The sequence below is a fragment of the Oncorhynchus kisutch genome, linkage group LG19 (assembly GCF_002021735.2).
Source record: "Oncorhynchus kisutch isolate 150728-3 linkage group LG19, Okis_V2, whole genome shotgun sequence".
Classification (NCBI taxonomy): domain Eukaryota; kingdom Metazoa; phylum Chordata; class Actinopteri; order Salmoniformes; family Salmonidae; genus Oncorhynchus; species Oncorhynchus kisutch.
In genome coordinates, this window is record NC_034192.2 from 4,261,343 (window position 1) to 4,284,582 (window position 23,240).

At 45.5% G+C, this 23,240-nt stretch overlaps 1 protein-coding gene across 1 annotated transcript in view; it reads left to right on the forward strand.

Moving 5' to 3' along the window:
- LOC109880583 (fatty acyl-CoA reductase 1-like) overlaps nucleotides 1–23,240 on the forward strand; it is a 61,535-nt gene that overhangs the window by 33,047 nt on the left and 5,248 nt on the right. The window contains exons 3-8 of the mRNA XM_031798094.1: nucleotides 12,495–12,670; nucleotides 18,081–18,260; nucleotides 19,584–19,761; nucleotides 22,235–22,279; nucleotides 22,409–22,527; nucleotides 22,810–22,877. Coding sequence (XP_031653954.1) covers nucleotides 12,495–12,670; nucleotides 18,081–18,260; nucleotides 19,584–19,761; nucleotides 22,235–22,279; nucleotides 22,409–22,527; nucleotides 22,810–22,877 — 766 coding nt within the window. The remainder of the gene's footprint in view (nucleotides 1–12,494; nucleotides 12,671–18,080; nucleotides 18,261–19,583; nucleotides 19,762–22,234; nucleotides 22,280–22,408; nucleotides 22,528–22,809; nucleotides 22,878–23,240) is intronic.

The following is a 23,240-nucleotide window of genomic DNA, read 5'->3' on the forward strand; positions in this document are numbered from 1 at the left end:
AGAGGCCTAGGCTGCCAGCTTGGCACAGTGCCAGTCATTTCATGCCGCTCCTCATCTGTGTCTGGTTGACATGTGGCACGAGAGGCAGAGAGGCAGCGAGGCTGGCGGCAGGCACTCCACACACCCACGACTCCCTTCAGAGGGAGAGAGAGAGAAGCTATATTTTTTTTCTTAAAGCCAAGAAGAAAAATACATTACATTACTTTATAAGGACGTAATGCTAAATGAAGGCTGCCAAGCCTGATACAATTTCAATTTTGCACTGACGTGTCAAGTGAGAGGTGTCAAAGCCCTTTAGCCCAACAATGGCAGGAGAGTTGAAAGGTCTGCTCCAACCAAATGGAGAGGCCTTAGAAGCTCCCTCCCGCTGTTCAGAGGTAATTAAAATACAGTACTTTGTGAATGTAAAGAATGATAAGGCAAGAAAAGATCACAAAATGAAGCTCCTTATGGAAAATCAAGAGACACTTTTTGCTGACTATTATAAAATTGGGAACATCAGCAACCTCATCTTCCACACAAACCATCCCCTGGCATGGCACAGTGCTATATTAGCACACTACCCCTCTGTTAAGAGAGGTGGTGTTAACGAGGGTTGGACACTCAGGATACTAGACAACGAGGACTCTGAGTCAGCTAATATAAATCTCTATAAGTCTGGAACAGTAATGGTACAGGGCAACCCCAAACAGTTTCAGCTGGACTTTCACCTAATCAAAGAATTAGCCCAGCAGGTCAGACCAGAACTCTTCATTATATAACCCCACAGACGAGCCACCCCCAGCGGAAAGTCAACGTCCCAGCACAAATTACTACTCCCTCATTGAAATGAAGGACACATTTACCCAGCTGGGAGGTAAGGCAGGTGGAGTTGGAACAGCAGGTGATTACACTCCAGTCACCACAGACACAGACAACAGTCCAGCACAACAACACCCCCTTAACCAGACCCGGAGAGCTGGAGGTGGAAAGAGACATACAGTGGGGCAAAAAAGTATTTAGTCAGCCACCAATTGTGCAAGTTCTCCCACTTAAAACGATAAGAGAGGCCTGTAATTTTCATCATAGGTACACCTCAACTATGACAGACAAAATGAGAAGAACAATTCCAGAAAATCACATTGTAGGATTTTTTATGACTTTATTTGCAAATTATGGTGGAAAATAAGTATTTGGTCAATAAAAATTTTTTTTTAAAAAGTTTATCTCAATACTTTGTTATATACCCTTTTTTGGCAATGACAGAGGTCAAATGTTTTCTGTAAGTCTTCACAAGATTTTCACACACTGTTGCTGGTACTTTGGACCCTTCCTCCATGCAGATCTCCTCTAGAGCAGTGATGTTTTGGGGCTGTTGCTGGGCAACACGGACTTTCAACTCCCTCCAAAGATTTTCTATGGGGTTGAGATCCAGGACATTGAAATGCTTCTTACGAAGCCACTCCTTCATTGCCCGGGCGGTGTGTTTGGGATCATTGTCATGTTGAAAGACCCAGCCACGTTTCATATTCAATGCCCTTGCTGATTGGAAGGAGGTTTTCACTCAAAATCTCACGATACATGGCCCCATTCATTCTTTCCTTTACACGGATCAGTCGTCCTGGTCCCTGAGAAAGAAAAACAGCCCCAAAGCATGATGTTTCCACCCCCATGCTTCACAGTAGGTATGGTGTTCTTTGGATGCAACTCAGCATTCTTTGTCCTCCAAACACGACGAGTTGAGTTTTTACCAAAAAGTTATATTTTGGTTTCATCTGACCATATGACATTCTCCCAATCTTCTTCTGGATCATCCAAATGCTCTCTAGCAAACTTCACACAGGCCTGGACATGTACTGGCTTAAGCAGGGGGACACGTCTGGCACTGCAGGATTTGAGTCCCTGGCGGCGTAGTGTGTTACTGATGGTAGGCTTTGTTACTTTGGTCCCAGCTCTCTGCAGGTCATTCACTAGGTCCCACCTGTGTGGTTCTGGGATTTTTTCTCACCGTTCTTGTGATCATTTTGACCCCACGGGGTGAGATCTTGCGTGGAGCCCCAGATCGAGGGAGATTATCAGTGGTCTTGTATGTCTTCCATTTCCTAATAATTGCTCCCACAGTAGATTTTTTTCAAACCAAGCTGCTTACCTATTGCAGATTCAGTCTTCGTAGCCTGGTGCAGGTCTACAATTTTGTTTCTGGTGTCCTTTGACAGCTCTTTGGTCTTGGCCATAGTGGAGTTTGGAGTGTGACTGTTTGAGGTTGTGGACAGGTGTCTTTTATACTGATAACAAGTTCAAACAGGTGCCATTAATACAGGTAACAAGTGGAGGACAGAGGAGCCTCTTAAAGAAGAAGTTACAGGTCTGTGAGAGCCCGAAATCTTGCTTGTTTGTAGGTGACCAAATACTTATTTTCCACCATAATTTGCAAATACATTCATAAAAAATCCTACAATGTGATTTTCTGGATTTTTTTTCTTCTCATTTTGTCTGTCATAGTTGAAGTGTACCTATGATGAAAATTACAGGCCTCATCTTTTTAAGTGGGAAAACTTGCACAATTGGTGGCTGACTAAATACTTTTTTGCCCCACTGTATCTGCACTATGGACTGTGGTGAGACAACTTCAACAGTATAAAAAGCAAGAGCAGGAGAAGAACAGAGCACTAGTGGAGAGGATCAGACTGCTGGAGGAGAGGGTGAGGGGCATGGCGTGTGACAGAGAACAACCTACTAGAGAGGTAGCCACCCCTGCAGAGAAGCCAGCAGAACAGCCCACCTCAGCTCCCAAAAAAAGTCTCGACACCACAGCAGAACAGTCCACACCAGACCCTGACCAAAGCGCCGACATCATAGCAGAACAGACAAATGAAGAACTCCAAGCCCAGGGGCTTTCACCCCCTCTAAGCACCCCCCCTGTCAGCCACCCTGATAGCCCTCCTGAGAACCCCCCCCCCCCCCCCCAGACCCACTGAGGACAAACACAAGACACAGATTGTTCTCCTTATGGACTCAAATGGGTAATATATACAAGAGAGAGAACTTTTTCCCAAACACAGTGTGTCTAAACTCTGGTGTCCAAACACCCAGCGCGCCCTAGACCTTCTGTCTGACCCAGCCACATAATAATACATACAGGCACAAACAACCTGAGAACACAGAAGGGAGGCCACAGCACTGAAGGGAGTGATTGAAAAAGCTTCTTCTACTTTCCCCAAATCACAAGTGGTTATCGCCACCCTGCTACCACGAAAAGACTTCCACCCTGCTACCATACAGCGGGTAAACGCAAGTATTTCCCATGACTGTGCCTCAAAACCAAATGTTTTCCTGGCCCACCACTCCATCCTGGACTTAAACAGCCTCTATAACCAGGTCCACCTATACAAGGCAGCAGTACCCACCTTCAACCGGACTCTAAAGGACATCGCTCTCAAACGTAGCCCCAACACTCCACACAGGAGAAACAGATCAATAGACAGCCCACCCAGACTAGCGAGACTCTCCCAGACCTGCAGGACCTCCCAGAATCTATATATAGAGGACCCACGCCAAGAGGACTTACATCCAGACCACAACACCACCAGCCACATACACCCCCCCCCCCCCCAACCAATCAACACCCCCCCCAAGTCAACCATGCCCACACCCCATTTAGGCCCCCTCAGATCAGACCTATACCCCTCCTGCCCACCCCATGCACCCCACCCCCGCAAAGAGGTCCTCAACATGGAAGTCACACATATGCCCAGGCCGTGAGCAGGCAAACAGCCCCAACCCCCCTAGCCCAAGCCAATGGCATGTACCAGATGCACAGCAGGCTCTGCTCACACTTACTGACCTGAGGCCAAACCACACGACCAACAACATTGGACACTTTATGGAATACAAAGCCTTCACTATCTCATCCTGGAATATCCAAGGCCTGAGGTCATCTGCCTTTGGCCTAAAGAGCAGGAACCTGGACTTCACCAAAGAAACTGGTAATACAGATATTGTCATCCTGCAAGAAACGCCCAAACAGATCTACAGGTGATGCAATCTCTATTGCACTCCACACTGCCCTTTTCCACCTGGACAAAAGGAATACTTATGTGAGAATGCTATTCATTTACTACAGCTCAGCATTCAACACCATAGTACCCTCAAAGCTCATCACTAAGCTAAGGATCCTGGGACTAAACACCTCCCTCTGCAACTGGATCCTGGACTTCCTGACGGGCCGACCACAATGTGGTGAGGGTAGGTAGCAACACATCTGCTATGCTGATCCTCAACACTGGAGCTCCCCAGGGGTGCATGCTCAGTCCCCTCCTGTACTCCCTGTTCACACACGACTGCATGGCAAGGCACAACTCCAACACCATCATTAAGTTTGCAGACGACACAACAGTGGTAGGCCTGATCACAGACAACGACGAGATTGCCTATAAGGAGGAGGTCAGAGATCTGGCCGGATGGTGCCAGAATAACAACCTCTCCCTCAACGTAACCAAGACTAAGGAGATGATTGTGGACTACAGGTGGGGCTGTAGTGGAGCAGGTTGAGAACTTCAAGTTCCTTGGTGTCCACATCAATAACAAACTAGAATGGTCCAAACACACCATGACAGTCATGAAGAAGGCACGACAAAGCCTATTCCCCATCAGGAAACTAAAAAGATTTGGCATGGGTCCTGAGATCCTCAAAAGGATTTATACTGCTGCAACATCAAGAGCATGGTTGCATCACTGCCTAGTACGGCAATTGCTCAGGCCTCTGACCGCAAGGCACTACAGAGGGTAGTGCGTACGGCCCAGTACATCACTGGGGCTAAGCTGTCTGCCATCCAGGACCTCTACACCAGGCGGTGTCAGAGGAAGGCCCTAAAAATTGTCAAAGACCCCAGCCACCGCAGTCATAGTGTCACGCCCTGACCTTAGAGAGCATTTTTTATGTCTCTATTTTGGTTTAGTCAGGGTGTGATGTGGGGTGGGCATTCTATGCTTTGTTTTCTAGGTTTCTTCATTTCTATGTTTTGGCCAGGTATGGTTCTCAATCAGGGACAGCTGTCTACCGTTGTCTCTGATTGGGAATCATACTTAGGTAGCCCTTTTTCCCTCCTTTCAGTGTGGGTAGTTAACTTTGTTTGTGGCACTTAGCCCTGTAAGCTTCATGGTTGTGTCTTTCGTTTGTTGTTTTGTTGGCGACATTTTAAAATAAAATAAAATGTATGCTCACCACGCCGCACTTTGGTCCACTTCTGACAACACATAGACTGTTCTCTACTACCACATGGCAAGCGGTACCGGAGTGCCAAGTCTAGGACAAAAAGGTTTTTCAACGGTTTTTACCCCCAAGCCAAATCAAATGGCTACCAGGAATATTTGCATTGTGTGCCTCCCCAACCCCTCTTTTACGCTGCTGCTCCTCTCTGTTTATCATATCTGCATAGTCACTTTAACTATACATTCATGTATATACTACCTCAATTGGGCCGACCAACCAGTGCTCCCGCACATTGGCTAACCGGGCTATATGCATTGTGTCCGGCCACCCACCAAACGTCAACCCCTCTTTTACGCTACTGCTACTCTCTGTTCATCATATATGCATAGTGACTTTAACTATACATTCATGTACATACTACCTCAATTGGGCCGACCAACCAGTGCTCGCTACTTTTATAGCCGCGCTACTGTATATAGTCTTTTTACTGTTGTTTTATTTCTTTACTTAACTATTGTTCACCTAATACCTTTTTTGCACTATTGGTTAGAGCCTGTAAGTAAGCATTTCACTGTAAGTTCAACACCCGTTGTATTCGGCGCACGTTACAAATAAACTTTGATTTGAACCTGGTATAGAGGAGACGGACCCACTGGTTGCCCTCTAGGTTACAGAGAGCTGGTAGTCCCATCCAGCAAACTACCACGTATGAAACAGGGAAGGGACTCAGGGGGTATGCTAATTTGGTATAGAGCAGACCTAACTCACTCCATTAAATTAATCAAAACAGGAACATTTTACATTTGGCTAAAAATTCAAATTTCTTAACAGAGAAAAATGTCCTCCTGTGTGCTACCTATATCCCCCCACTAGAATCGCCATACTTTAATGAAGACAGCTTCTCTATCTTGGAGGGGGAAATCAATAATTTCCAGGCCCAGGGACATGTGGCGACCTAAATGCCAGAACCGGACAAGAACCTGGCACCCTCAGCGCACAGGGGGACAAACACCTGCCTGCAGGTGACAGCATTCCCTCCCCCATATGCCCCCCTAGGCACAACTATGACAACATAACCAGCAAAAACGGGTCACAACTCCTGCAGCTCTGTTGCACGCTGGGTATGTGCATAGTCAATGGTAGGCTTCGAGGGGACTCCTATGGTATGTACACCTATAGCTCATCTCTAGCGCGGTAGTACTGTAGAGTACTTTATCACTGACCTCAACCCAGAGTCTCTCAGAGCATTCACAGTCAGCCCACTGACACCCCTATCAGACCACAGCAAAATCACAGTCTACTTGAACAGAGCAATACTCAATCATGAGGCATCAAAGCCAAAGGAACTGAGTAATATTAAGAAATGCTATAGATGGAAGGAATGCAGTTTGGAAACCTACCAAAAAACAATTAGGCAATAACAAATTCAATCCCTTTTAGACAACTTCCTGGTTAAACCTTCCACTGTAATAGTGAAGGTGTAAACTTGGCAGTAGAAAATCTTAACCGTATATTTGACCTCTCAGCTTCCCTATCAAATCATACAATTCTCAAATAGAAAACCGAAGAAAAAGAACAACAATGACAAATGGTTTGATGAAGAATGCAAAAATCTAAGAAAGAAATTGAGAAACATGTCCAACCAAAAACATAGAGACCCGGAAAACCTGAGTCTACGCCTTCACTATGGTGAATCACTAAAACAATACAGAAATACACTACGGAAAAAGAAGGAACAGCACGTCAGAAATCAGCTCAAACTAATTGAAGAATCCATAGACTCTAACCACTTCTGGGAAAATTGGAAAACACTAAACAAACAACAACAACAAGAATTACTATCCAAAATGGAGATGCATGGGTAAACCACTTCTCTTATCCTTTTGGCTCTATAACAAAGAACAAACAGCAAAAACATATACATGTTCAAATACAAGTCTTAGAATCAACTATTAGAGACACCAGAACCCACTGGATTCTCCAATTACCTTGAATCAACTACAGGACAAAATTCATTATCATTAACAGCAGCCTCGTACATTTCCTCAGTGAAAACAATGCACTGAGCAAATGTCAAATTGTTTTTTACCAAATTACCGTACAACAGACCAGGTATTCACACTGCTCACCCTAATTGACAAACAAACCAACCAAAACAAAGGCAAAGGCAAAGTCGTCTCATGCTTTGTTGATTTCAAAAAAGCCTTCAGCTTAATTTGGCATGAGGGTTTGCTATACAAATTGATGGAAAGTGATGTTAGGGGAAAAACATACAACATTATAAAATCCATGTACACAAACAACAAGTGTGATTAAAATAGGCAGAAAACACACACATTTCTTCCCACAGGGCCGTGGGGTGAGACAGGGATGCAGCTTAAACCCCACCCTCTTCAACATATATATCAACGAATTGGGGAGGGCACTAGAAAAGTCTGCAGAACCCGGCGTCACCCTACTAGAATCTGAAGTCAAATGTCTACTGTTTGCTGATGATCTGGTGCTTCTGTCACCAACCAAGGAGGGCCTACAGCAGCACCTAGATATCAAATCAAATTGTATTTGTCACATACACATGGTTAGCAGATGTTAATGCGAGTGTAGCGAAATGCTTGTGCTTCTAGTTCCGACAATGCAGTAATAACCAATGAGTAATCTAACCTAACAATTCCACAACTACTACCTTATACACACAAGTGTAAAGGGATAAAGAATATGTACATAAAGATATATGAAGGAGTGATGGTACAGAGCGGCATTGGCAAGATGCAGTAGATGGTATAGAGTACGGTATATACATATGAGATGAGTAATGCAGGGTATACAAACATAAAGTGGCATATTCTGCATAGATTCTGCCAGACCTGGGCCCTGACAGTAAATCTTAGTAAGACCAAAATAATGGTGTTCCAAAAAAGGTCCAGTCGCCAGGACCACAAATACAAATTCCATCTAGACACCGTTGCCCTAGAGCACACAAAAAATAATACATACCTTGGCCTAAACGATCTGAGAGACAAGGCAAGAAGGGCATTCTATGCCATCAAAAGAAACATAAAATTCAACATACCAATTAGGATCTAGATTTAAAAAAATACTTGAATCAGTTATAGAACCCTCTTGGCTCTGTGTCTGAGGCTACAGAGATACAGAGAGATTAGCTCCTCTGTCTCAGCCCTGACGGCCATGCTGCACTGTTACTGTGGGAAGGTGCGGGCACACATCCACACTCTGTCTCTCACACACATTAAAACTCATGTACACAGAGAGAGAGACACACACAGTCACACACAATCAGATGATTTGTGCCAGAGGGGAGATCAGTGGTAGGCTGGCACTGGGAGACTGCCTCAGTCTCTCACAAAAGAACACCCATACCCCACAATGCCCTTCTCTCCTAGTCTCTGAACAAAGGACATGCACAGGCCCACAATCTCTGACCTCACTTACCCCTCTGACCTTAATGCACTCACTATTTCTTCCCCCTCCTCTCTCTTCCTATCCCTCCATCTCTCTTCCTATCCCTCCATCTCTCTTCCTATCCCTCCATCTCTTTTCCTCTCCCTCCATCTCTCTTCTTCTCTCTCCCTCCATCTCTCCCTCCATCTCTCTATCTCTCTCTCCATCTCTCTTTCTCTCCCTCCCTCTCTTCCTCTCCCTCCCTCTCTCTTCCCCTCCCTCTCTTCCTCTCCCTCTCTCTCTTCCTCTCCCTCCCTCTCTATTCCTCTCCCTCCCTCTCTCTTCCTCTCCCTCCATCTCTCTTCCTATCCCTCCCTCTCTCTTCCTCTCCCTCCATCTCTCTTCCTATCCCTCCCTCTCTTCCTCCTCTCCCTCCCTCTCTCTTCCTCTCCCCCCCTCTTTCTCTCTCCCCCCCTCTTTCTCTCTCCCTCCCTCTTTCTCTCTCCCTCCCTCTTTCTCTCTCCCTCCCTCTCCCTCCATCTCTCTTCCTCTCCCTCCCTCTCTCTCTTCCTCTCTCTTTATCTCCCTTCCTCTCCCTCCCTCCCTCTCTCTTCCTCTCCCTCCCTCTCTTCCTATCCCTCCCTCTCTCTTCCTCTCTCTTCCTCTCTTCCTCTCCCTCCCTCTCTCTTCCTCTCATCCTCTCGCTCTTTCCCTTTCTCTTCCTCTCTCCTTCTCTCTTCCTCTCCCTCCCTCTTTCTCTCTTCTCTCTCTCTTCTTCTCTCTCCCTCTCTCTTCCTCTCCCTCCCTCTCTCTTCCTCTCATCCTCTCTCTTCCTCTCCCTTCCTCTCTCTTCCTCTCATCCTCTCGCTCTCTCCCTTTCTCTTCCTCTCCCTCCCTCTCTCTTCCTCTCATCCTCTCGCTCTCGCTCTCTCACTTTCTCTTCCTCTCTCCCTTTCTCTTCCTCTTTCTTCCTATCCCCCCTCTTGACTTGCATGATACTTGTTTACCACAAGGCTGACAGGATACATTGATTCTGACAGGTTACATTGATTCTGACAGGTTACATTGATTCTGACAGGTTACATTGATTCTGACAGGATACATTGATTCTGACAGGTTGCATTGATTCTGACAGGTTGCATTGATTCTGACAGGATACATTGATTCTGTAGTAGTGTTCGTACTATACATGATGTACAGTGTAGTAGTAGTGTTGGTACTATACATGATGTACAGTGTAGTAGTAGTGTTGGTACTATACATGATGTACAGTGTAGTAGTAGTGTTGGTACTATACATGATGTACAGTGTAGTAGTAGTGTTGGTACTATACATGATGTACAGTGTAGTAGTAGTGTTGATACTATACATGATGTACAGTGTAGTAGTAGTAGTGTTGGTACTATACATGATGTACAGTGTAGTAGTAGTAGTGTTGGTACTATACATGATGTACAGTGTAGTAGTAGTGTTGGTACTATACATGGTGTACAGTGTAGTAGTAGTGTTGGTACTATACATGATGTACAGTGTAGTAGTAGTGTTGGTACTATACATGATGTACAGTGTAGTAGTAGTGTTGGTCCTATACATGATGTACAGTGTAGTAGTAGTGTTGGTACTATACATGATGTACAGTGTACTAGCGTTTTGTAGGATCAGCAGCAGTGGTTTTCTGTATGGCTGGTACCATTCAGATAATAGTGAAGGGAACAGCCGGCTGCAGACAGTGAAACTGATCCGTTGCCTCCCCCTCCCTCTTTCAATTCATTTCAATTCAAGGGGCTTTATTGGCATGGGAAACATATTTTAACATTGCCAAAGCAAGTGAGGTAGATAATATGCAAAAGTGAAATAAACAATAAAAATGAACAGTAAACATTACACTCACAGAAGTTTCAAAAGAATAAAGACATTACAAATGTCGTATTATGTATATATACCGTGTTGTAACAATGTAAAAATGGTTAATGTACAAAAGGGAAAATAAATCAACTTAAATATGGGTTGTATTTAAAGTGGTGTTTGTTCTTCACTGGTTGACCTTTTCCTGTGGCAACAGGTCCCAAATCTTGCTGATGTGATGGCACACTGTGGTATTTCACCCAGTAGATATGGGAGTTTAATCAACATCGGGTTTGTTTTCTAATTCTTTGTGGATCTGTGAAAAATGTCTCTGTCTCTGTTATGGGTTGAGCTGGAGTAGAAAGCAGAACACACATTGTGACCTCAGGGACTTTTTCCACCAGGGTGAATGGGGTCAACAGAGTTCTTCAGTTTGTCACGATGTGAGGAAAAGTGCAGTCAACAGACTCATTAGAGAGCCAGAAAAGAGACAGCAATAGAAAGAGAGATAGATGTAGGGAGGGATGGAGTTGGAGAGAGAGAGAGATATGTAGGGAGAGATGGAGAGAGAGATGGGATGTATGGAGATGGAGAGAGAGAGATATGTAGGGAGATGGAGAGAGAGATGTATGTAGGGAGAGATGGAGAGAGAGATGTAGGGAGGGATGGATGGAGATGGAGAGAGAGAGATAGATGTAGGGAGGGATGGATGGAGATGGAGAGAGAGATATATGTAGGGAGAGATGGAGAGAGAGATGTAGGGAGGGATGGATGGAGAGAGAGATATATGTAGGGAGAGATGGAGAGAGATAGATGTAGGGAGGGATGGATGGAGATGGAGAGAGAGATAGATGTATGGAAATGGAGAGAGAGATATATGTAGGGAGAGATGGAGAGAGAGATGTAGGGAGGGATGGATGGAGATGGAGAGAGAGATAGATGTATGGAAATGGAGAGAGAGATATATGTAGGGAGAGATGGAGAGAGAGAGATGTAGGGAGGGATGGATGGAGAGAGATAGATGTAGGGAGGGATGGAGAGAGATGGAGAGAGAGATAGATGTATGGAAATGGAGAGAGAGATATATGTAGGGAGAGATGGAGAGAGATAGATGTAGGGAGGGATGGATGGAGAGAGAACATGGATATGAACAGCTGTTGGAGGCATTACTCAACATCTGTCCTGCTCTTCACTTAGAGTGGTCTGCTTACCAGGGCAGCCGGAACACACACACACACACACACACACACAGAGGGAGAGACATCCAATTTCATAACTCACACATGCTAATCTTAATCACTAGCAATCTGAAATGTCCAGTACAATTTTCTGTGTTTTGTGTCTTCCTTAATTCTCGACACCCAGAGCCAAATCTGAGGTGCACACTGGCCAGCTACATGATTTATGTCTCGTCTGTCACAAGAGACTTTATCTTCCCTTCTGTTTGTTTTGTTCTTATATTCAGCCCTAAAACACAGTTCCCTGCATTCAAGACTAAAACCTACAATTTGTTGATAATGGTTTTTGCTTGGAGGATAAGGAGTGATATTATCTCCCTCCTTGGTGATGGGGTTTCATTTCATGTGTCATGTTTCGTAAGGTGCACTCCCTGCCTCATCTGAGTCATAAGAACAGGGAACATGTTACACGCGCACACACACACACACACACACACACAGAGTGCTCTGGTACTGCAGAGTGTGGTCTCCCATGGGCGACACCGCTGCTACTAGAGCATTGTGGGAAAATGCAAATATTGACACCCGCTTGATCTGTGTTTAAATACTAGAGTCATTCATCAATTACATCGGTCAACATGAACCATATTGTTAATACTGAGGCTTGCAAATACTACTATGGTGCTATTGTTAGGTAAAAGCTGACATGGCTTTACACAGTAGCAGTTGTGCAGAGAAATAGCCTACAGCCAAACATCCATGTAGACAGAATCGTTACAGACATCAATGCATATAGTGTCCTTTACATATTGACCTGGTTAAATCAATGGCTTGACATACGTTGATATGATCTGATGCATCTATGTGTGCATTTCCTGCAGCTGTTTGACCGCGTGAGGGAGGACAACCCAGACTTCCACCAGAAGATAGTTCCTATCAGCAGTGAGTTGACACAGCCTGCCCTGGCCATCAGTCCTGAGGACGTAGAGAGACTGACCTCCTGCGTCAACATCATCTTCCACTGTGCTGCCACCATCCGCTTCGACGAACCCCTCAAGTGAGGACCACACCCCCTACACACTGACTCTTCCTCTATCACCTAGCTATCATGCTAACGCACCACTTTATCAACTCAACAAATCAAATCTGTTTGATTGTATATAAATGCATGGACATAGCTTGTGTCTGAAACAGAGAGAGGTACAAAGACATAGAGATCCTATTAACTGACGTCAACACAGTAAGACAGTCTCTAGTTGAGAGGAGGTCAGCCCGTATAGGGGCCAGGGTCGTCTGTATCTTGGTCACGTTTTATTTTGATATTTTACTCGGGTCTGGTTTATGGGGTCGGAGGGTTTTGCTTTGTCATTGTCCCGAGTACCAGAAAGTGCCCATTGTCCAGGGACTTCCTACAGGAAGTGATGTTTGGTTGATAGTGTGGACTGTTTGTGTTCTGGTGTTGACCAATGGGGAAGCTGATACATCTAGAGTATGATGAAGATGTTGAGAAACACAACAGAGATCCCAAGATAATATAGCGTCTGTGTAGCGTCTGTCAAGCAACATTGTTCACCTAAAATGGTTGACAGGCAAACACTTACATAAATAGTAATTAAACATATTACATCAAAATCCAATGCAATGTTGAGCGAATAAAGTCTTATAGAATACAGTCATATTGAATTTAAAAATTGAAACTGTTTAAGTTTTCAATATTCCACGTGGTTTCATCATCTCACGTAGTAGACAGTGCATCGATGTTCCATGTGGTGAGAGAGAGACAGACAGATAGAGAGAGAGATGTATCCAGGGAGTCTGCAGGTAGCTAGCTGTAGGGGGTAGAGAGATGTATCCAGGGAGTCTGCAGGTAGCTAGCTGTAGGGGGTAGAGAGATGTATCCAGGGAGTCTGTAGGTAGCTAGCTGTAGGGGGTGGAGAGATGTATCCAGGGAGTCTGCAGGTAGCTAGCTGTAGGGGGTAGAGAGATGTATCCAGGGAGTCTGCAGGTAGCTAGCTGTAGGGGGTAGAGAGATGTATCCAGGGAGTCTGCAGGTAGCTAGCTGTAGGGGGTAGAGAGATGTATCCAGGGAGTCTGTAGGTAGCTAGCTGTAGGGGGTAGAGAGATGTATCCAGGGAGTCTGCAGGTAGCTAGCTGTAGGGGGTGGAGAGATGTATCCAGGGAGTCTGCAGGTAGCTAGCTGTAGGGGGTGGAGAGATGTATCCAGGGAGTCTGCAGGTAGCTAGCTGTAGGGGGTAGAGAGATGTATCCAGGGAGTCTGCAGGTAGCTAGCTGTAGGGGGTAGAGAGATGTATCCAGGGAGTCTGCAGGTAGCTAGCTGTAGGGGTTAGAGAGATGTATCCAGGGAGTCTGCAGGTAGCTAGCTGTAGGGGGTAGAGAGATGTATCCAGGGAGTCTGCAGGTAGCTAGCTGTAGGGGGTAGAGAGATGTATCCAGGGAGTCTGCAGGTAGCTAGCTGTAGGGGGTAGAGAGATGTATCCAGGGAGTCTGCAGGTAGCTAGCTGTAGGGGGTAGAGAGATGTCTTTAGATGTCTTCTACTCAGTGAGGAAGCAGGAATGAGGTCTTCAGAGGGATTATTAAAACATTAAAGAGCTCTGTGTCTATCTGTCTCAGTGTATTCTCACAAGTCTTCATCATACTGTTAAATACGCCTGTCTGGGTGCCTGTGTGGCTGCTGGGAACAGATCCCGTAGCGTAGGAGAAGGACAGCCTTAAGGGATGAGATGCAGTCAGGGAGGTGAAAGGAGGTGTGGGGAGGCGGGACATTAGCCATGACTGACAGCTCAGTTAGGGAAAAGCTGTGAGAGTGTTCTCTGAACAGCATCATAGCTCTTTTCTCCTCCCTCTTTCACTTTATTTTCTCTTTTCACCCCTACCTCTCCATCCCTTCCTCTGTATTTCTCTCTCTTTCTCCCCTGTTCTCTCTCACGTTCTCTCGTCTGACACACAATGATGTTACCCTGTCTCCAGGGAAACAAAGTTGCTAGGGGGAGTTGGACCATAATCAGACAACAGTTTAATCACTGGGACCCAGACCACAGCATTTCAGATAGCACCCTAGACTCAAAATCTGTGCAGAGCAAATGTACAAGGCTAGTCAAGCCTAGCACTGAAGCAGTGATAAGCACCATAGCCACCATAGCTGCTAGGATACAGTATATCTGGCACCCTAATGAAAATACAACAGCGGAATTCATGAATGACTCAGTGGCTTGGAACAGTGAGGAACAGAGTTAGGAGCAGTCCACAGTGGTGTTCTCTCTCAAACTGGCCTAATGCTCTATAATAGTTCTCAAACTGGCCTAGTGCTCTATAATAGTTCTCAAACTGGCCTAGTGCTCTATAATAGTTCTCAAACTGGCCTACAGTGAGGAACACAGTTAGGAGCAGTCCACAGTGGTGTTCTCTCTCGGACTGGCCTAGTGCTCTATAATAGTTCTCAAACTGGCCTAGTGCTCTATAATAGTTCTCAAACTGGGCTAGTGCTCTGTAATAGTTCTCAAACTGGCCTAGTGTTCTATAATAGTTCTCAAACTGGCCTAGTGCTCTATAATAGTTCTCAAACTGGCCTAGTGCTCTATAATAGTTCTCAAACTGGCCTAGTGCTCTATAATAGTTCTCAAACTAGCCTACAGTGAGGAACACAGTTAGGAGCAGTCCACAGTGGTGTTCTCTCTCAAACTGGCCTAGTGCTCTATAATAGTTCTCAAACTACCCTAGTGTTCTATAATAGTTCTCAAACTACCCTAGTGTTCTATAATAGTTCTCAAACTGGACTAGTGCTCTATAATAGTTCTCAAACTGGACTAGTGCTCTATAATAGTTCTCAAACTGGCCTAGTGCTCTATAATAGTTCTCAAACTGGCCTAGTGCTCTATAATAGTTCTCAAACTGGCCTAGTGCTCTATAATAGTTCTCAAACTACTCTAGTGTTCTATAATAGTTCTCAAACTGGGCTAGTGCTCTGTAATAGTTCTCAAACTACCCTAGTGTTCTATAATAGTTCTCAAACTGGACTAGTGCTCTATAATAGTTCTCAAACTGGCCTAGTGCTCTATAATAGTTCTCAAACTGGCCTAGTGTTCTATAATAGTTCTCAAACTGGACTAGTGCTCTATAATAGTTCTCAAACTACCCTAGTGCTCTGTCAGCGTCAACTCACCATCAGTACGACCAAGAATATGTTTTTCGCGACGCGGATCCTGTGTTCTGCCTTACAAACAGTACAACGGAGCGGATCCTATGCAGCGACCCAAAAAAACGACTCCGAAAGAGAGGGAAACGAGGCGGTCTTCTGGTCAGACTCCGGAGACGGGCACACCGTGCACCACTCCCTAGCATTCTTCTTGCCAATGTCCAGTCTCTTGACAACAAGGTTGATGAAATCCGAGCAAGGGTAGCATTCCAGAGGGACATCAGAGACTGTAATGTTCTTTGCTTCACGGAAACGTGGCTCACCGGAGAGACGCTATCCGAAGTGGTGCAGCCAACGGGTTTCTCCACGCATCGCGCCGACAGAAACAAACATCTTTCTGGTAAGAAGAGGGGTGGGGGCGTATGCCTTATGGCCAACGTGACATGGTGTGATGAAAGAAACATACAGGAACTCAAATCCTTCTGTTCACCTGATTTAGAATTCCTCACAATCAAATGTAGACCGCATTATCTGCCAAGAGAATTCTCACAGCCGTATATATCCCCCCCCAAGCAGACACATCGATGGTTCTGAACGAACTTTATTTAACTCTCTGCAAACTGGAAACAATTTATCCGGAGGCTGCATTCATTGTAGCTGGGGATTTTAACAAGGCTAATCTGAAAACAAGACTCCCTAAATTTGATCAGCATATCGATTGCACAACCAGGGGTGGAAAGACCTTGGATCATTGTTACTCTAACTTCCGCGACGCATATAAGGCCCTGCCCCGCCCCCCTTTCGGAAAAGCTGACCACGACTCCATTTTGTTGATCCCTGCCTACAGACAGAAACTAAAACAAGAGGCTCCCACGCTGAGGTCTGTCCAACGCTGGTCCGACCAAGCTGACTCCACACTCCAAGACTGCTTCTATCACGTGGACTGGGAGATGTTTCGTATTGCGTCAGATAACAACATTGACGAATACGCTGATTCGGTGTGCGAGTTCATTAGAACGTGCGTTGAAGATGTCGTTCCCATAGCAACGATTAAAACATTCCCTAACCAGAAACCGTGGATTGATGGCAGCATTCGTGTGAAACTGAAAGCGCGAACCACTGCTTTTAATCAGGGCAAGGTGTCTGGTAACATGACCGAATACAAACAGTGCAGCTATTCCCTCCGCAAGGCTATCAAACAAGCTAAGCGCCAGTACAGAGACAAAGTAGAATCTCAATTCAACGGCTCAGACACAAGAGGCATGTGGCAGGGTCTACAGTCAATCACGGACTACAGGAAGAAATCCAGCCCAGTCACGGACCAGAATGTCTTGCTCCCAGGCAGACTAAATAACTTTTTTGCCCGCTTTGAGGACAATACTGTGCCACTGACACGGCCTGCAACGAAAACATGCGGTCTCTCCTTCACTGCAGCCGAGGTGAGTAAGACATTTAAACGTGTTAACCCTCGCAAGGCTGCAGGCCCAGACGGCATCCCCAGCCGCACCCTCAGAGCATGGGGTGCGTTCTGAGCCCTCTCCTGTACTCCCTGTTTACCCACGACTGCGTGGCCACGCACGCCTCCAACTCAATCATCAAGTTTGCGGACGACACAACAGTGGTAGGCTTCCCAAAACCACATCTGCACTTACATACACACACACACCTTCCACACTGCTTGACTGTGGCTGAGAAGCACCATCTTTCTCTGTAGACTGGCTGAGAGGTGAGCTAGATTTCTGTCTGTTTTCCTGGAATGGAAGCACATTGCTGGAATCAAGTGTGAGGATAAAAGTGTGTGAGGGAGGATTATTATAATGCCAACTCTCCAACGTGCTCTCTTTCTCACCCTTCTCTCTGTCTCTCTCTCGCTCTTTCTCACCCTCCCCTCTCTCTTTTTCTGTTTCTCTCTGTCTCTCTCTCTCTTTCTGTTTCTCTCTTTCTCACCCTCCCCTCTCTTTTTCTGTTTCTCTCTCTCTCTCTTTCTCACCCTTCTCTCTATTTTCCTGTTTCTCTCTTTCTCTCTCTGTCTCTCTCTCTCTCTCTTTCTCACCCTTCTCTCTCTCTTTTTCTGTTTCTCTCTCTTTCTCACCCTCCCCTCCCCTCTCTCTTTTTCTGTTTCTCTTCTTCTCCCTCTGTCTCTCTCGGTCTGTCTCTCGGTCTCTCTTTCTGGGTCTCTCTCTCTCGGTCTTGTCTCACTTCTCTCCTTGTGAGGATGTTACGGGAATGCATAGTGTGCTTATGCTTCTTATGTGTACTTATGCACAGTGATCTCTTACCTAGTCCTGCTGTGTGTGTGTCCTCTCTTCCCAGACACGCCCTGCAGCTGAATGTGATGGCCACGCAGCAGCTCCTGAATCTGGCCCAGCAGATGCACCACCTCCAGGCCTTCATCCACATCTCCACAGCCTACGCCAACTGCAACCGCAGGCACATCGACGAGATCATCTACCCACCGCCTGTAGAACCCAAGAAGCTCATCGACTCCCTGGAGTGAGTAGTGTGAAGTCAACTTTCTGCTTTTGAGTTGGGGGTGGGTTTGCTGCTATTGCGATTTAATCTATTCAGGAAGTGAATTCATTTGCAAAAAAATATATGGTCATTTGCAACAAAAAAAATATGGTCAGTGAAGATAAATGGCACTTAGGCCTGGATTTGATCAGATCAAGCATTAACTGGCATAGCTGATGATTTGGCGCAGTCGGAGGTGGAACTACGTTGTACCTGTCACATCGGTGAGCAGCTGCTCTTGTGATCATTGTCATGAAGCCACACCCGTTCCACTCACGTTGGAAGGTCAGAATGAGAAAATGTCCTCTTTAGGTATAATGCCGGGAGCCGTTTGTGGATTTGACAGCTCTAACGCCGTTCCACCTCCAACACCACCAAAACAACCTCTGCCTCTAAACAACCTCTATGCCTCTAAACCTCTAAACAACCTCTATGCCTCTAAACCTCTAAACAACCTCTATGCCCCTAAACCTCTAAACAACCTCTATGCCCCTAAACCTCTAAACAATCTCTATGCTGGTGTCGACTCTGATAGAATCTTACTTAGACCCTTAGTTAGATAAATGACAGTATATTCATTGAATTTCAATTAATCTCCTGAAGGAACTGATTGAAATGGAATTGAAACGAACCAAGGGTGCTGTCAAGTCCACACCACCTTGTGCCATTTCCAACTAATGATTGATTATAAATACCATCACAGACGGCTATCGGAGTGAACGACGTTTCATCTATCTACACAAAATGGCAACTTTTTTTTTGTGTGTTTTTTGTGAATTTGACTCCTTTTTCTCCCCAATTTCATGGTATCCAATTGTTTTAGTAGCTACTATCATGTCTCATCACTACAACTCCAAAGGTTGAAAGTCATGCGTCCTCCGATACACAACCCAACCAAGCCGCACTGCTTCTTAACACAGCGCCATCCAACCCGGAAGCCAGCCGCACCAATGTGTCGGAGGAAACATCGTGGCAACCTTGGTTAGCGCGCACTGCACCCGCCCCGCCACAGGAGTCGCTGGTGCGCGATGAGACAAGGATTTCCCTACCGGCCAAACCCTCCCTAACCCGGACGACACTAGGCCAATTGTGCGTCGCCCCACGGACCTCCCGGTCGCGGCCGGTTTACGACAGAGCCTGGGCGCGAACCCAGAGTCTCTGGTGGCACAGCTGGCGCTGCAGTACAGCGCCCTTAACCACCCGGGAGGTCCTCAAAATGTCAACTTTACTTCAATCCTGGCATGTGTCCTGTACCATTGTGATATGAGTCCAATTGTGAGTGTCCTCTTGTGTCTGCGACTGCAGGTGGATGGAGGACAGCATCGTCCGTGATATCACGCCGCGCCTCATCGGGGACCGCCCCAACACCTACACCTACACCAAAGCCCTGGCAGAGTGCGTGGTTCAGAAGGAGAGCAGCAAGCTCAGCATCGGCATCATCAGACCCTCCATAGTGGGAGCCAGCTGGCAGGAGCCTTTCCCTGTGAGTGCCGTTACCATAGAGATACAGTATCATATACATACATCATTCTGTGGGACTAGATTACAGCAATAAAGTCAATAGATGATCAATAGATACATGGATCACATTCTGTATGTAGTCTGTGGACGTTAAACAGTGTACTGACTGGTCAGCAAGATAAGTGTATCAGAAGAAGTGTGATTGGCTCAGCCACCTGACTGTTGAGAAATATATCACAATTTATAAAAATCTATGTAGCACTTTCACTGTGATGGTAAAAGGGCTCAGTCAGAATTCTGTAAATTCTCACACCATCATGTCCTGCTGTGGTGCCAAATGGATGGGAATTAGCGATCGATCGCTGTAATAGTACACTGGTCAATATATCTCCCCTGTGTACAGTCAGACTTGGGTGTGTAGTGCTGAGTAAAGGTTGTATTAGGGTTGGACCAGGACAGGTCTAATGGTTCTAATGGTTCAGAAAGTCTGGCTGGGCTGGATTCCAGGACTCGAAGAGGAGTGTCCCTGACCCCAACAGCTGGGTAGGCTGTGAGGGGGGCAAGGAAGGGGCAATGGGGAAAGGGAGGGGTACTGCCAGTGCTGAAACCGGAGAGCCTATGAGTGTCTCCTACTAGATAGGTCACTGAAAAGCAACTGTAGGTTCATGGAAAGGCCACTCTGAAGGTTCAGTGGGTGCAGTAATCAATCAATCAATATAATGTATTTTATAAAGGTATTTTGACATCAGCAGTTGTCGCTAGAAAGGCAGGAACCTAGGGAGAAAGCTAGATAAGAACCAGCTTCCGAGGGGTGGCCAGTCCTCTTCTGGATGTACAGGGTGATGGTACTTTCATGAGTAAGCTGCTTTTTATTTTCTAATCTGTCCGGCTGTTGTGGTGTAGGCTAACATTTTAGCGTAAGGATTCCACAGCGTTTAGCGTTATAATCTCACTTAGCATAGCGGCAGATGGACATATTAAAGCGTTTAAAATATAAATGCAGACTTTATTGCTGCTTAAAATTTTGGAGGAGCAATGGGAGGATGGTGTTCAACATTTCATCATTTTTGTGATTATAATATTCGTCAAAGTTCTTTCCGGCAAATTCAAGTGACATGCGTACTTTATTTTCCTACAGATATATTATTTGAACGTCTGAGGCTCCATGAATTCAGAGTTTTCAATAGAGTATAATACACTTTTAAACAGCACTAAGTATATTCACAGAAAACGACTATACAGCCCCAGGGCTGCATTTAGTTTTCTGGGGCTGTAACGTTTCAACAGAGCAGGATCCAGGCCTGGCAGCAGAACAGCCAAAAGATCACGCTTTACAAGTTTATTGCGCAGGCAGCTCGAGACAGTGGGAGTGACGGGAGGAGGGTGTGTGTGTGTGTGATGAACTTCAATCTCCATGTCCTCAGAACTCCGTTAAGTGTTAAAATGTCACAGGCGATCCCTCAATGAGGTCAAAGATGTATACCTGCAGAAATGGTGTCTGGGACGGTGTGATAAGGACTCCTATTTGTCTGACTGTCTGTCTGCACCAGACCATGTAGCCTTACCCTGTAGGGACAAGCCACAGCCAGACCCACACAAATAAGCCCAGTCTATTACAAATGTATTACCGGAGGGCTAATTGATGTGGACACTGTTACTCTCCCTATCTCAGTCTCACTCTCCATAGGTAGCTAGCTAGCCTAGCACACCACTGGAATGCTAACTCAGCAGATACACAACAATCTAATTGATGTTACTGTTAGGAGGCTATTTGTAACTTGATGATGTTGCAGCAATGTTATAGTGCTGCTTGAAGCTAGAATTCCTAATTGAAACAGTAACAAAGCGGAAACACCGCCTGTGTTTTGTTAAAAAGCTGAGGCAGGTAGCCTAGTGGTTGGAGCGAATCCCTGAGCTGACAAGGTAAACATCTGTCGTTCTGCCCCCGAACAAGGCATTTCCTGGAGAAATGTAACCACTCTCAAATTCATAGACAGAGCTATGGATGCAAGGACTAACCATCCATGATATAAAATCTATAGTTTTAACCATATTGTTAGGCTATACAGTGTTTGTTTATATTTACAACCATTAAAGTAGAACAAGCTTGTATTTTGGGTTCTGATGGGGTATGACAGCTGAACTAAGCTCACGAGGCATTTATAAGTTATATTCTTCAACAATCAATGGGTATATATCATTAATTTATAAGTCCAAAAATAGATGTAGCAACTAAGGATTCCATCTTTAAGGGGAGTACTTAGGGTTCTCTTCCACCTACGTCTCTATTCAGTCTGCATCGCTGAAGCATTCCAGATTGCGAGATATACATTTTTAGGTCATTTCCGATTGAGCAGACATATGCAGCATCTACCGTGTCCACTTACGCTGAAACATTCCATTTAAATAACGGATAAAACAATTCCGTACGGTTTGAATAGAGCCCCTAATCTCTCATTACACTCATTTATTCCCTCCCTGTTCTTCTGTCTCAGGGTTGGATCGACAACTTCAATGGACCAAGCGGAGTCTTCATCGCCGTAAGTACCAGCATCTACTTATTAGTTGTATTTTTCAGATAGTAAGTTTGCTCATTTTGATGCCACTAGTTTAAACGATGATCAGGTGGTGATGAGATGTGGTGGTAACCCTGTGTCCTGTCTGATCAGGCGGGGAAGGGCATCCTGCGCACCATGAGAGCCAACAATGATGCGGTGGCGGACCTCATCCCCGTGGACATGGTCATCAACCTGACCCTGGCCGCTGGCTGGTACACGGCAGTGCACAGGTTAACTTTCCCCCCAGGTGGAATATGGTTTGACCAATGACTGTATGGTTTAACCCACACAAACAGACACCCCCATATTGACCTGCAGAAAGACCTCCTGTAAACCTACCTTAGCCCAGTTTGTTCGAACACATCTCCCCAGCTCTACACCATTGACTGATAAGGAAGCCCAGTGTTTTCAATTTGTGATTTTGTGTTTGTGGGCTCATTTTATGTTTCCTAATGGACCCTCCCCTTTGATCCCTTTAACCCCTCTGACCTCATCTCTCTGCTCCCTTGCAGACCCAAAGCAGCGCTGGTTTACAACTGCACTACAGGTGGCATCAACCCTTTCCACTGGGGAGAGATTGGTAGGTATCTGTCAGTCAGTCTGTCTGTGTGCCTGTTAGTGACATAATCAGTGCTTGCTCATCTGCCACTATGTCTTCCGTCGTCATAAATCAATGTACTTCAGCAGTTGAAATCTTGATCAAATCACATTTTATTGGTCACATACACATGGTTAACAGATGTTATTGCGAGTGTTGCGAATTGCTTGTGCTTCTAGTTCCAACAGTGCAGCAATATTTAACAATTCCACAGCAACTACCTAATACACACAAATCTAAGTAAGGAATGGAATAGGAAAATAAATATATGGATGAGCGATGGCCCGAGCGGCATAGGCAAGATGCAATAGATAGTATGAGATGAGAAATGCAAGATGTAAACAT